The 15346-nt window shown below is 40.4% G+C and overlaps 1 protein-coding gene across 2 annotated transcripts in view; it reads left to right on the forward strand.

Moving 5' to 3' along the window:
• sp2 (sp2 transcription factor) overlaps positions 1 to 4761 on the forward strand; it is a 29243-nt gene extending 24482 nt beyond the window's left edge. For both annotated transcript variants that reach the window (XM_047365881.1, XM_047365882.1), the window contains exon 8: positions 1185 to 4761. In XM_047365881.1, coding sequence (XP_047221837.1) covers positions 1185 to 1285 — 101 coding nt within the window. In that variant the 3' untranslated portion in view covers positions 1286 to 4761. The remainder of the gene's footprint in view (positions 1 to 1184) is intronic.
• Positions 4762 to 15346: the final 10585 nt, after the last annotated feature.

Raw genomic sequence — 15346 nt, forward strand, 5'->3', positions numbered from 1 at the left:
TCTCATCAGACTGAGGCTACGTTCACACTCCAGGCAAATACGGCCCAAATCCAACTTTTTCATGGCAGTCAGAATGGCGCAAATGTTTTTACCTCCACTGACATCCAAATTGTGCCACTTTCATATGTGGTACTAAATTGGATACATATCTGGTGGTTTTCAAACGTCCGCAGTCAGAACGATCATGTTTCATTTCATCCAACTTTTACTTCGTTGTCCTGGCTCCGAGTGCACATCCACACTGACTTCTCTACAGCAGCAACAGTCACTGCTGCACAACAGGTCATTGTTAATAGCTGTGCTCTCTTTTTTTTGCCTTTCATCGTCTTGTTATGATGTGGTCGTAATATTGTCGGCTCCCATTGCTCAACAAGATAATAACACAGAGACGCTGACATCTATTATTACCTCCGTAAACAGTGTCCTGCTGTGTGACAGCTACGTTCTCCTTCTGCACATGCGGGTCGCTTTGGGGTCGTGAACTATTCAGGCTGAATTCCGATGGAAGTCGCAGTTAATTAGTAGTTTAACAACCACTCAAAAATAAAGACATATTTCTGGAAACAATCAGAATTGAGCATTAAGACCTGTAGTTTGAACATAGTCTAAGATACCAGTTTCTGTTGGACTATAGTGACCAAAATGTTGAACATAAAAAGGGGGAACAACTGGAATCCACTGATCAGGATGGAGGCAGGAAGAAACAAATATCCTAACAGCCAGATCAGCACAATCTTCAACTTCTCTTAAATGACTGTTCTTCCCTGCACAACCACCAACACACAGGCAACCATTAACTCCTTCTTAAAGATCATTGTGTCAGTAACATCCTAGATGTTCTGAAGAGCTCATATTTGCTTTCAGAGAAGTCATGTAGGATTGTGGAACCAAAGGGGCGTGGCATATCACTAAGCAGTATTCACCCTAGCAACTTGCATATAATGTGTGTTTGGCATTTCTTCCATATCCAGTAAGATAGGCTGATGAGCTCTGTGTCCCAACCCTGTCTAAAAGAATTCAAAATTTCAAATACAAGCAAAGTTGTTGCTTTTAGAAATCATCACTAGTTTAATAGGTCATGTATTGTGATCTTTTAATGTTGTATTTATCAAACATATTAAGGACAAAGCTGATTATAATTTATGCTACAATCCATTCCTCATCTTTTTCTTTGTTTTTAACAGGAGACAAACGCTTCGAGTGCAATCAGTGTAAGAAACGTTTCATGAGGAGTGACCACCTGACAAAGCATTACAAAACTCACATAAACACCAAGAACTTATGAGCCCACTCTAATAACACTCAGAACTTTGCTACAGGAAGGAGTCATTAGGTACAGGAGGTGTGTGCAATTCACACATGGAAATATCCCAGAAGAAGCCCCATAGATTCCCTCACTCCTTCAGAATGCTTTTGTGACACGGTGTACAAAGAAATCCTCAGGCTGATCCAGCAAAGTTATTCATGGCGGTCCATTTTAGTTGTGCTTTTAAACATATTTTTTTATTGTTTTAAAAGAGTTTGAAAGCAGATTAGTTTGGATTTTGCAACTTGGGAAGGTGTGGCTTCAGACACAGATCCTTAACTCTTCATCCTTGCTGTGAACTTGTCTCTCACACAGAATGATTCAGACATCAACATGCAAATCGGACATCCTGGACAGTTTCTATTGCTATTGTCTCAAAAATCGACACATTTTTTAATTGCCCAAAATAAATATTACCCCAGTGGAATAATTTTATTTTTGGTCACCTTTCATCATATCGTTTTTGTCCTTTCCCTTCCAGTTGAGGTAAAACTTGTAAAAATCAAAATGTTTAGTATACATCCACTGTTTTATGTAGTTCGGGTTAGGTAACAGCCTCATCTGAATAATAATAATAATAATAATAATAATGGTAAACATGTTAATAAAGTCTTACATACTGATTAGCTTGCTAAGTGGAGCTTTACATAGAACAGAACAGCCTTTAATTTACAGGACTGATACATAGCAAAAAGCATCAGAACAGAAGACTAAACACACTCACTGTGCCTCTATATTTTATTTCTAATGTATATGAATCTACAAACAATAACAAGGCCAGGAGATCCGTTGCAAGTGAAACAATCCAGTAATTACCGCTTCAGAGTGATCTGAATGTAGCAATATGAAGATATAATTAATTTAAAGATGAGCAAAGAAATTTGGGATGAAATGATACAAAAATGCAAAAGTTTCCAGGATTCCAATTGGAGCTTCTTCAGCAATTCATAAAAGTGATTAAGTGGTATGTTGTGATCAACTATTATATAACTGTCAAACCAAATGGAAACTTTTAAACTTTAATTTTAAGCAGGTCAAGAAACTAGAGTGAGAATAAGAAATAACATGAAAGTCAAACGTACAAATTCACAGAATCTTTTGTGACTTTGAATGAAAAACGTTATCTGGCCAACCACATTTAGAAAAACTAGATCAGCATTCAGGTTAAGGTGGTCAGTCATGTTTAAATTACAGAAACATTTGTTTTAGCTTTGCAGTCTAATTAAGGAAGGTCAAACAGCCCTCTGGTGTAAAATGACCTATCTTCATAGAATCATTTTACAACATTCTGCCAAACATTATCACACTCAGAAATGTTGACTTTCCTTAAAGGTTCTAAACATTACATTGAGGCACAGCATTGTCTCAAATCTTTCTTTTCCACTGTGGGATTCAAACAAGCATCCAGGTACGGTTACATCTGAGGATCTGATTTCATCATGCTTGGTACTGTGAAATACCTGAAATATTTATTTTCTTCAAATATTTCTTCATGGGAACTTTTGGTTCATCTGCTGAGTTTCAGACTAAATTCTGTACAGGAAGTAAAATTCAACTTTATTCTTAAACTTTACCCTTTAAGATAGTAATAAACCACAGAAGCATTTTTAGCAACACTGCTTGAAGAATACTTTTGTAGAATAAAGAATCCTCAGAGAGGGAAGATCTGTAAACAGTTGTAAATGAAAGCCCGCTCCAAGTCCATTTGCTCCTTTACTAAATCGTAATCCCAGTACTTTCTGCACATTGTGGTGTTGTACCAGTAAACAAATAATTGCATATCAGTTTATTTCTCATTGTATTATTGTTACATGACTAAGATAGTCACAAAATGTCCAAATTCCTTGTATGATTTAATTTAAATTAAAGTGATATTCTGAAGAAGTTCGCATTATACCCTATTTGAATTTAGTTTGGTTCCGATAATGTTTTGGGCCTGTTAGCCCTTATGAAATATGGCAGATCCACCTGGTTAAACAAGGATTCCTTTAAATAGCCTCCTCCTCAAAGCTATCATTTATCAGAGTGATAAATCCACATTTCCTTCCTAAATGCAGCCTATATGAATGAGAATATGGAAAATTACTTTAAATCCCAAGCTGTCAAAGTGGGAAGGAATTGATGCATGATTAGTACGAAACGTTCCACTGCAGACTGCTTCATGTCTAACCCACTGAAAGGTTGGGTACAAAACTACCAGAACTACAACGGTACAAAATGGCGAAGAGGCAAAAAGACCAGCACCCACGATAGCCAGCCCTCCATGTTTTTTATGTTCCAGTTTAAAAACATAGAGACGCCTCCAATATCCCATCCAATATTAAGCTTTTTCCACTGCAAAGTTTCGACATACATTTTTCTAGCCCTTTTTTATTTTATTTTTACTGGATTGGTTTTATTATTCGACAATCATCTCACAATATGCCAAGAAATAGTTTTTCCCCACTGTATCATCGCTTAATGTCTTAACAGTTTGCTAGTCTACAGCATTGCTTAGATGTTGCTGAGTAGAAGATCCTGCTCTGAATACATGCTGTCCCTTTCTCATATACCAGGATGTTCCTAATTCTGAATGACTGGTTCAGTTTACAGACCTTTTATTTAATGGATGCTGTTAAAGATCAGTTATTTCATCTATGTTATGTTTCGTTACAGAGTGTTTCTAATAGACTTGCTGATTATTTAAAAGAATAAATGGGTCACAGCAGGATGATTTGAACTTAAATCTAGTGTCAAGTTTTAGGACTTTAAGTGCTTCACAGGGGTAATAGACTTTGTATTTTCGGTGGCCAATATTTGGTGTAATATATTTTAAAAAAATGGTCTGAAGTCCACATGGATGGAAAAAAAAAGGCATATATTTATGTTTTTCATAAATATGTAAATACAGTGTTTTTTGGAACCAGTAAATGTAGGATATAAAAGGTTACATAGGTATTTGGTTGGCCTTGGTCACCCTGGAAGGAAAGAACCTTGTACAGTTTTTAAGTTAAAATATATAAATATATATATATTGTGAAATTGTATAGATTCATTCCTGCTTTGTATTATATGTTTAGATTTTTTTTTACTGAATGAGAGATGCCTTAGACAGCTGCGCCCAGTGTTTAACTGTTCTTTTCTGTCTAATTCCGGGTAACATTTGTAAAACTTGCTTTGTGTTTCTAGCTTATGTTACATAATGTCATGGGCACTGATTAAACCTCTAGGTTCCATGTGTAAAATTAACGCTGATTGTAATTAAATATAATTTTTATTTTCAAATAATGGCAGTTCTGGTGCTCAATTTCTGTAAATAAAACGATTCTCCTACAAGCCTCACCTAATGTTCTACAGCCACTTTGTGTTTGCCAGGAGAATACAGAGAACCAGCAAAAAATCTTCTATGTTAAAGGTTTCTTACACACATTTGCTCTTTTTCTACAGTCACCTCCTAAATAAAGTGCTCAAACCAGTGTAAATGCTTCAGTTCTTTTTGTTTTGGAACGTGATTAAGGCTAGGCTAGGTTTGTATTTAGTGAATCTGATTTTTTTAATGTTGTTCCCCACTTATTGAAAATTGAAATGTAATCAAGTAACTGAGATAAAAGTCAGCTGATTATCAGTAGTCTATTTGCTGCAAGTTCAGGAAGCCATGGTGATGCCAGAGATGTCATTTCTTTGAAATGAAAATTCACCAAAACTTTCTCTTTTAACCAGTAACTGAAATCCTTGAGCTTTGTGATTACATGTACTAAGCCTACACATCTGGGTCTGACATTTGTGCTTCTTGTGTAAAAATATCTGTATTATGAGCATACCAGTGAAGTAGGTCCAAACGAGGTAACATTAGATTCCCTTTTCTATTGGAGTCAGCTGGGCAGTCTCCTATTTGGAGGTTTCTTTATAAAAAGCTGAAACTGTAAACACTAAATGTCATATTCAACTTTCTCCTCTTGGTTATGTCTGTGGGATCTGTTGCTGATAAATCCTGCAGTATTTCAGTATTAGGATATAGACCAACACAAACTAGTACATTTATGTAAAATGATGGTTTTCATTTTTTTACAATATAAAAACCAATAAAGTGTGGCGTTCTTTTGTATTCGGCCCTTTTTACTCTTTTACCGGTACACAAAATCTAGTGCACAAAATTGCTTTCATGGGTCCCCTAATTAGTGAACAAGAGTCGATTTGTCTGTAATTGAATCTCATTATAAACCCTGCTGTTCTGTGAAGGCCTCAGAGGTTTGTCAGAGAACAAAAAGCATCATGAAGACCAGGGAACACAGCACCTCAGGTGGAAAGTTGTGGAGAAGTTTTAAGCAGAGTTAGGTTATAAAACAAGATCCTCAATTCTGAACCCATAGAGCACTGCTCAGTCCAACATCTGAATGTAGAATATGGTACAACTGCAAATCTAACAAGACATGGACGTCCATCTAAACTGATGGGCAAGGAGAGCACTAATCAGAGAAGCAGCCAAGAGCCCCATAGTAACTCTGGAGGAGCTGCAAAGACCCACAGCTCAGGTGGAAGTATCTATTGAAATGCCAACTACACTAGTTGTGCACTTCACAAATCTGGCCTTTATGAAAGAGTGGCAAGACTGTTGAAGGAAAGACACAAGTCCCCCCTGCAGTTCTCTTTAAGGACACAGCAAACTTGTGGACCTGTTGCTCGGGTCATATGAGACTTAAACAGAACTATTTAGCCAATGTGAAAAATACTATATGTGGACACTGACTTCCTGAGCAAACTAACCCCATTATGAAACATGGTGATTGGACCAACATGCACGTGGATGTATTTTTCAGCAGGGAGAAGAAAGCTAGTTAGATTTGAAGGTGAGGTGGATGAAGCTTAATACAGAGCAATGTCTGTGAAAGACACTTGAACTGGAGCGGAGGTTCACCTTGCAGCAGCACAACCATAAACACAGAGCTGCAACAGAATGGTTTGGGTCAAAGCATATTCTTGTTAGAAAGGCTCAGTCTAAGTCCAGACCTAAAGCCAAGTTGAAATATAAATGAAGACTTGAAATTAGATGTTGACAGACACTCTCCATCCAATCTGACTGAGCTCAAGCTATCTGGTTCAACAAAGGAAAAACGTTGTCAGAATGATGTGTTCAGAAAACAACTCATTGATGGAAAATATGGTACTTTTGGCATTCCATACCGGCGCCACTTTTAAAAAAAGCATTTCAATCTCATAGGTGGTTGCACTTAACTTCTTTACAACAGTGTATGGCCCCTGCCATTTTGCTAAAAGTTTATTGTCAGATGTTGGAAGTAATAAAAGAACCTTCTGACCTGGTTTGAAGGATCTGCACCTGGCCGTTTTATAATACCAGGTCTATTGCTGCTGTTGAACCTTCTCCAGGTGCCTTCTTACGAGGTTAGTTGTCTCCTCCATCTTCTGTCTCATATTTAAAATGTAGCTGATGACATTGGTTGACTGATCCCTCATGCCAACCCAGGACTCTTGAAGAACATCCAGAGGACCCCTCAGCTGCCTGCCATACAGAAGTTCAAATGGAGAAAAGCCAGTGGACGCCTGCGGAACTTCACGATAAGCAAACAGAAGGTAGGGTAACCACTTATCCCAGTCTTTGCTATTGACAGAAATAAACTTCTTCAACATACTCTTTAATGTCCTGTTGTACCTCTCCACCAGCCCATCAGTCTGTGGATGGTAGGGGGTGGTCCGAATACCCTTTATGCCCAACAATCTTTAGACCTGCTTAAGATTGTTTGACAAAAAGTTAGTACCTTGGTCAGTAAGTACTTCTGATGGAATCCCCACCCTAGAGAACAACTGGAGTAAAGCATAAGCTATCTGTTTAGCTGTTATATCTCTAAGGGGAAAAGCCTCTGGATAGCATGGGCTATAGTCGCATACCACCAGGATAAACCGATTTCCTGCCTGGGTCCGTTCAAGTGGTCCCACAATGTCCATACCTATTCTGCTGAAAGGAACATCAATAATAGGTAAGGACTGCAGTGGATATTTTGGGACATTTTTTCCTCCTGACAACTGACACACTGAACATGAATTGCAATACTCTTATTTGATTATAAAGACCTGGCCAATAAAACCTGGCATAAATCCTATCATAGGTCTTTTTAAAACCCAAATGCCCTGCCCATGGAGCCCCATGACCCAAATTTAGCACTTGATCCCTTAGACTTTGTGGAACCACCAGTTTTTCTGAACCTGGTTTCCCCCCATGAAGATAAAGCAACCCATCCCTAAGGATATAATCACCCCCATCAGGCTGTTTACCCATTCTCCATCAATGATAGAAATTGCTTGATCAAAAAGACCCTTCAGTGATTCATCAGACTGTTGTAATCTCTGGAAGTCAACTTGTGAACCCACAATGTCCCCCTCAAGATCCGGCAATCCCAATGATGTTTGCCTAACTGTGCCTGCCATTTTCTGAAGCCTTCTTTGTTGTTTACTTTTCCTCACTTTAACCACACTCTCAAAAGGAAGATTAACATTAAAGGGCAGTTCTTGCAGAAGATTTAGTTCATCAGTAGTCTCAAAGTTTATTTGCTGGCCTTCCTCCACAGCCTCAGGTGCAGGTTCAGAATCCTCCTCCCTAGCTAATTGTTTAGCTTGTGTTTGTGATCTGGTTACAACATACACTGACTTACAAGCCTGGATCAGTTCTGGTAAGACTGGAATATCCTGACCCAAAATAACTATATGCGAGACCTTCCACCACACCAACACTTAAAAGATAAGTTTGGTTTGCCACCTCTAGATACACTGCAGCAGTGGGGTAAGTTTTGTGATCACCATGCACACAGAAAATATCAAGGCCTGGGCCCCCTAAGTAGCATTCCTTTCTCAAAATAAAAGGATGGACTAAGGTCTGTACACTTCCTGCATCCAAAAGAGCAATGGATGGCTTTCCATTTCCTCTAACCTCCATGACTTGTTTCTTACCTTCAAATTTGTTTTTGGCAAACCCTAGCCTTGGAACAGTGCAAAAATATGCTGATTTAGCTTTTCTCAATGGGCAGTCTGGTTTTATATGCCCCTCTTGACCACAGAAATAGCAGACAATCGGTTTTGCTTCCAACTTAGGCTTATATGAGAATGTTTTCCCCCTTTGCTTCTCTACACCTGTCATCTGACCTGGACCACCACCCAAACCAAATCCCACAGACTTACCCTGCGCATTAAGCTGGCCTTCTGTTGAAGGCTGTATCGGAAAGTTTTTGGTCCCCGTCTGGCAGCCAAGAAGTTTTCAACAAGTTCTGTTGCTTCTTGTGCCGATGCTGGGTTCCTCTCTTTGACCCATATTCTCAGCTCTGGTGACAAAGAACTGTAGAACTGTTCCAAGATGAGAATCTCCCCAATGTCATCCTTTCTTTTTCCCTGAGGTTGCATCCATTTCAGGTAAAGGTCTTTCAGACGGTTATAGAACTCTCGGGGGGTTTCATTCACACGGACCTCCGGCTCTCTAAATCGTTGTCGGTACATTTCTTCATTAATCTCATACTTTGTTAAGATGGCTGCCTTTACTTCAGCATAATCACAGGAATCCTCTGCGGCCATGGCCACATATGCTGCTCGGGCCCTACCGGTGAGATGAGGTACCAACCTTACTGCCCAGTCCCTCTCGGGCCACCGGTATGCTGTTGCTAACCTTTCAAAGGTTGTCAGGTATTGTTCAATGTCATCTCCCTCCTCAAACTTTGGAATATCCGATTGAGTCCATGCTCTTTGTACTGGCTCACCTTTAAATTGATGCCGAGAAGCTGGCTCTACATCTGCTTCTGAAGAGGGGCCGGCTTGAGCTTCATCTTCAGTCTTCTGCTGCTTCCCCAGATCATCTCTCAGATTGCCAACTTCAACTTGTATCTGGTGCCATCTCCTTTCTTGCTTACTCTTTTCTTTGTCCCATCTTTCAACAAAGTCACTCTGGAACTGAAGACATCTTTCCAGCATGCCAGCAATGTTGCTCATGTCCACAGATGCTGTTTCATCACTGGACTGACCTGTAGCTCCTTCCTGCTCTGGCTCCCCCACTGGCGCTGCTTCTGCCACTTTGAGGCTTTTCGTCTGCTGCTTTGGACCCATAATTAGCGCTTATCTGGACATCGGCGTCGCATCCCTCTCCTGACACCAAGTGTTGGTTTGCGACGAAAAAAATCAGACAGAACTATTCCTAAACTATATTCCTAGAAAAATATTTACATAATTACAAATAACAACTTCAAAACTAAAACAAAAACAATCTGGGCCCAATCAAAATCCAGAAAACATCTCCCCTCTCTCTCAAACAATGGATTTTCATTGTGAGCAACCAATGAAAACAAAACAGTATGATTTACAGCATTTCAAGAAAATGCAGATGGTTTATAAATAAATATATTTATATTTGACAACTACCCACTAATCTAGACATGTAGACTGATTTACATCCTGTTTGCATTTGATCGTAGACTAATGTTAAAATCAGAGTTGTGTGTGCAGTTAGGTGGGGAGGCTTTTTCATTCATATTCATGCTGATGGTGCGGTTCCTGAGCTGAGACATCATCATATGGACAAATGAGACAACACTGGATCTTCTGGCAAGTTACATCAGCTCTTTGTTCAAATTAAGCTTTCCAAGAAAGAACTGATATGTTGTTGAACATGAGAAGATTCACTTCTGTTATAGGTTTGTAGGATGTATCTGGCACAGGTTGGCATGAACCTGTGAAGGTTGCAATAAAACATCATGGAAGTGGCTGGTCTCAGCCAAAGGTCATAAGTCCTCCATAAGATAATGACCCAGAACCAAAAGGTAAAATTAAACTTACTCTCCTGTTTTAGCTGAAATATGGAGTGGGAAGAAGTGACCTTTCAAACCTGAGAAAGCCAGACCAGTTTATTAATGAGATGTAAGCCAAAATACCTGCTCCAGCTGCTGAAATCTCATGTTTGCAGCAAGATGCTGCATATCTTCTATAAGTCTGTTGTGGAGAGTGTGATCTCTTCTGCCATCATCTGCTGGGGCAGCAGCATCAGAACCAGAGACTTACAAAAGCTCAACAAGCTGATAAAGAAGGCTGGCTCTGTTCTGGGGACTCCTCTGGAACCTCTGGAGATAATTGTGCAAAGAAGGATTCTTCATAAAATGAAGAACATTATGGAGAACCCTGATCATCCTCTTCATGAGACTGTCCTACAACAACAGAGTGTCTTCAGTCAGAGGCTTCTTCAGATCTGCTGTAAGACGGAGCGCTACAGGAGATCCTTCCTGTCCACAGCCATCAGCATCTACAACGGCTCTTTGAAGAAACCTTCATAATGAGCTACAACAACATTTAATTACCCTTTGGGATTAATAAAGTATTTTTGAATTTTTATTGAATTTTAATTGAAAATGACTAATCACTTATCAGAGGTGACTTCTTCAAAAGGTTGAACAAGAAAATATGAAGTCATGGGTACCATCCTGTCTCCAAGCTACTCTCATTACAATTATTAATTTTTAAATGATACGTTTTTATGTGTTCAACTGCATCTCCTACTGACATTCCGACCCTTTAGGTCGACATGTAACAGTGGCACTGAGCTCCTCAAGGCTGCTATCTGAATTAAACCAAGACATGGACTCCAGCCAAGCCTTCACATGAACCTGGGATTTTTCTAGTTTGCAGCTGGCTTTCTCAAGATTCTTGCATTTTTCGTTTAGCAGTGCCTTCAGGAACAGGGCCGGCGAATGTCCTGCACCTTCATAATTGTGGCCATGTAGCCGTCGGACACAATGAGATATAGCAGTCGCGGATGCCAGGTGACTGAAAACCGCTGCCTCAGGAGATCACATACAGACAGGCTCGAGCTACAAATTTCTCCATTCTCTGCAGACAGCGGGGGTCTGTAAGTGACCAGCAGATGCAGGGGCAGGAATTGCGCAGGACCAAAGTCAACATTGCAGCCAGAGCTCGTCAGGGTGAGAAGCCCACCGAGGCGAGCCAACATCCAGAGGGAGCCCCTCTTTAAGACGCAGGCAAAGAACAGGCCTTCAGCTGACCAGCTAACACTGCCGACCCAGTAGGACCTGACATATTTTGAAGGGATATCCATTTCATTGCTTCCACATCCTCCTAGGTCGCTTGATACTGAAACAAAATTCGGTGTGCTCACAAAAAGGACCTGTGTGTCCTTTGGTTTCTTCTGGTTCAGCACGATGGCTAACCGGCATCCATCTGGAGAGAACGCTGGCAATAAGGCCCCTCTGGACTTTACTGGCTGGCATGGTGGGCACAGGTGAGACATGGGGTATTTTTTGGTTGACCATTGTATATTGTAACCAATTGAACCAATCCTCACACTGCCTTGGCTCCACTGAATTTTTAGAATGGTGACAACAAGCTGCTTCCCAGAGGTGAAAACAAATGCTGATAAGCAAATGTCAGCCATAACAAAGATGGCGTGCTAGGATGCTTCTTTATCTTTTCTAGAAGGCAAAATGGTCTCTTCAAGCGGCAGCAAATGAGCCCACCGTCCTTTGACAGGGCCGTCTCGCAGGTCTGGAAAATACCTCCCCTCTGTGCACTCCCACAGGAACACCTGCCCAGATATGGAAGCCAGAAGCACCCTCATTTTATGTGTGGGGCTGCATGGTGGCGCAGTTGTTAGCACTATTGCCTTGCAGCAAGAAGGTCCTGGTTTCAATTCCCAGGTGGGGGTCTTTCTGCAAGGAGTTTGCATGTTCTCCCCGCGCATGTGTGGGTTCTCACCAGGTACTCTGGCTTCCTCCCACAGTCCAAAGACATGCCTGTTAAGTCAATTGGTCTCTCTAAATTGCCCTTAGGTGTATGAATGAGTGCATGGTTGCTTGTGTTTTACCCTGTGATGGACTGGCGACCTGTCCAGGGTGTACCCTGCCTCTCGCCCATAGACTGCTGGAGATAGACACCAGCTTCCCCGCAACCCACTATGGAATAAGCGGCAGAAAATGACTGACGTTTTTATGTATTCATTATGATTTGTTTCAAACTACTTTTGTGAGTTTTACATTATTTTCATACCCAAAATGGATATTCTTTTAGAAAATAATAGCAGGGTATCAATCATTTTGTCCCAATATGTACTCTTAGCCCTCACAATATCTCTGAAAAATCAATACCGTTGATTATTAAAAGATCAACTTTATGAAAATAAACAAATAAATAAAAGTCCGATGCCAGGGAATAAACTACTGAAATTAGGAAAAAAATAGAACAAGTCCGTAGAGAGACCTTTTTTGTTATTCAAACAGATTCGATGTAAAAAAGGGGGCTATCGAAGATTATAAATAGAAAACTAGAAAATGTCGGAAGAAATTTAGACGGGGCCTGCCTCTTGGTGCGTTTTGCTCCGACCAGAGCTTGCTAATTTTTTTTTATTTCATTGTCTATGCTATATTCTATGCTATTATCAGCTTAAAATATTACTAGTAACTCTGGAGGACTCAGGCTTTTATTTTGAAATTTTCAATAAGCCTAATTTTAAATGGGCAACACTAGGTGAGCTCCAACATTAGTGTGAAGCCCAGTCCTGAAATGATCTATTGTTTAAAATGCAAAGGCTTTTATTTTGTAGAGCATGTTTTGTCTTATTTTGAAAGTCCAGCATGGCTGTACTTTCAGGTCTGGGTTAGTTGCATTGGTTAAATAGAACCCGCTTGCTATTTAAAAATCATTTTCTATGCTCTTGTGAGCTCACAAAATCCATAGTAACTATGGGGGGTTGAGGCTTTTATTTTGAAAGTTTCAGTAACCCATATTTCAAGCATAGTCCCATTTCCAACACCGGGTGAACTCCAACAGTAGTGTAATGCCCAGTTCTGCAATGATCTATTGTTTAAAGTGTAAAGGCTTTTATTTTGTAGAGCATGTTTTGTCTTATTGTGAAAACCTAGTATGGGTGTCCTTTCAGGTCTGGTTCACTTCCATTAGTTACATAGAACCTGCTTGCTCTTCTAAAACCATTGTGTATGCCATTATCAGCTTTAAAAAATCATTAGTAAGTATGGAAGGTGTGTGCTTTTATTTTTAAAGTTTCAGTAAGCCTGTTTCAAAGGACCAGCATAGTCCCATTCCCATCACTGGGGGAGCTCCAACAGTAGTGTGAAGCCCACTCCTGCAATCATCTATTGTTTAAAGGCTTTTATTTTGTAGAGCAGGTTTTGTCTTATTTTGAAAATCAAGCATGGTTGTCCTTTCAGGTCTGGGTTATTTCTATTAGTTATATAGAACATGCTTGCTATTGTAAAACCATTGTGTATGTTATTATAAGCTTTAAATAATCATTAATAAGCATGGAGGGTTGATGAAAGAATTTGACCTTTAGGGTCAATCACTGTTGTGTGGGTGTTGGAACAGCAGTACATGCTGTTTAAGTTCCCCACACAACATGGCCGCCATGTACTTGCCCCTTATGAAGCTGGTCAAAGGGGGTCAGGTCAGGTTTAAGCCATAGAAATGACTGAAAATCAATGAAAGTCAATGCAAAGTCCTCAGAAAGATAGTAATCCATGCATGTGTGTGTGGGTGTGTGTCTGTGTGTGTGCTTGTCTGCGTCTCTGTGTGTGTGTGGGTGTGTGTGTGTGTGTGGGTGTATGTGTGTGTGGGTGTGTGTCTGTCTGTGGGTGTGTGTGTGTCTGTGTCTGTGTGTGTGTGGGTGTGTGTGTGTGTGTGGGTGTGTGTCTGTCTGTGGGTGTGTGTGTGGGTGTGTGTCTGTGTGTGGGTGTGTGTCCCAGTGTGAGACACAGAGAGGCAGAAAGAAAGACAGAATCCCATCCAGACATATACAGTAGGAGATACACAGAGCTATAAATAGAACAGTGAGGAATGAATCAGCCAATCAGCAAAGAGCGTCAGTGTAACTTGACACCTGCTGTTTCTCACTCACGCAGCACCTCTCTCTCTGTCTCCCCTGGTCTAGGCTTTATAACATGGAGGCGCATGCTCCCGAACAACTGGCCATAACTCTGAAACCATAGGGGCGATCGATGTCATTCTTGGACCGTTTTTATCAGAACGGACAGGGGAACATTAATATTCATCCTTTATTAGTGAAAATATAATAATAAAGACACAACACTGGGTGAAAAGTAAGGGAAAATGGAGAAAAAGGCAAAAATGCCTGAACATGCTCCCGAACAAAGTCTAATATCTCGGAATCGGTACATGGTATTTGAAAAATTTTTAAACTGTGGGCGACAGCTATCCCTCGTCCCCAATCATGGATATTTTCATAGCTCTATGTCATTCACAGTATAAAATATGATTATGGAAAGAAATGGTGTCACTCATGGATTACAGGTCAAGCTCTCATTGAAAATACATGGGAGAAGGCCTACAGAAATCCTGTGAGTCTTGGCGATCGAGGGTGTTTTGACAGAAATCTATGAGACTTAGAACAATTTTGAAATTATTGTGTGAAAGCAGAGGCCCGGCCCTACAATCTGACCGAAAATTGTGGCTGTAGAGCGAAATTTGTGGCCGTGAGGGCCAGTTGAAACTAATTTTTCCTGAAAAAAATCCCCTCTTTTTACACTCTAGTAACTGCCATCTCCACTGTTAAGAGTGTGATTTTCTCTCAAACTTTGTGTCGCTTGGAGTCTAATTTTAGAGAAACCGTAGCAGTTATCAAGAAACCGTTTTGACTTCTGAAGAGCCGGCGGATTTTCCTACAAACTGAAAGTCAAACTGTGTTTCTAGGTGAAAGTATGGCGATACAGCAGAGCCTCAAAAACAGTGAATTTTGAGGATTTCTTCCGCCCCTGACTCCATTCATTCCTATGGGATTTTGGGGCTCGGTTTTTCGTTAATTACGTCGCCATATGCACTGCTCTCCTATGCAATGCTATGGCAGGCCCCAATAAACTCCAGTGGCAAACGTCAATTAAAAAAAATCACTTCCGGTTATCGTCCAATCATATGTTGCAGTCGAGCTACGCCCACAAAGGCTCGTCCAATCATGTTGCAGTTGAATTACGTCCATAGTCTTGATTGCGCTTGATTTCGTTCGTCCAATCGAGATTGGTGGTTGAGAAACGCCCT

This window comes from Girardinichthys multiradiatus, chromosome 5, assembly GCF_021462225.1.
Source record: "Girardinichthys multiradiatus isolate DD_20200921_A chromosome 5, DD_fGirMul_XY1, whole genome shotgun sequence".
NCBI classification, from domain to species: domain Eukaryota; kingdom Metazoa; phylum Chordata; class Actinopteri; order Cyprinodontiformes; family Goodeidae; genus Girardinichthys; species Girardinichthys multiradiatus.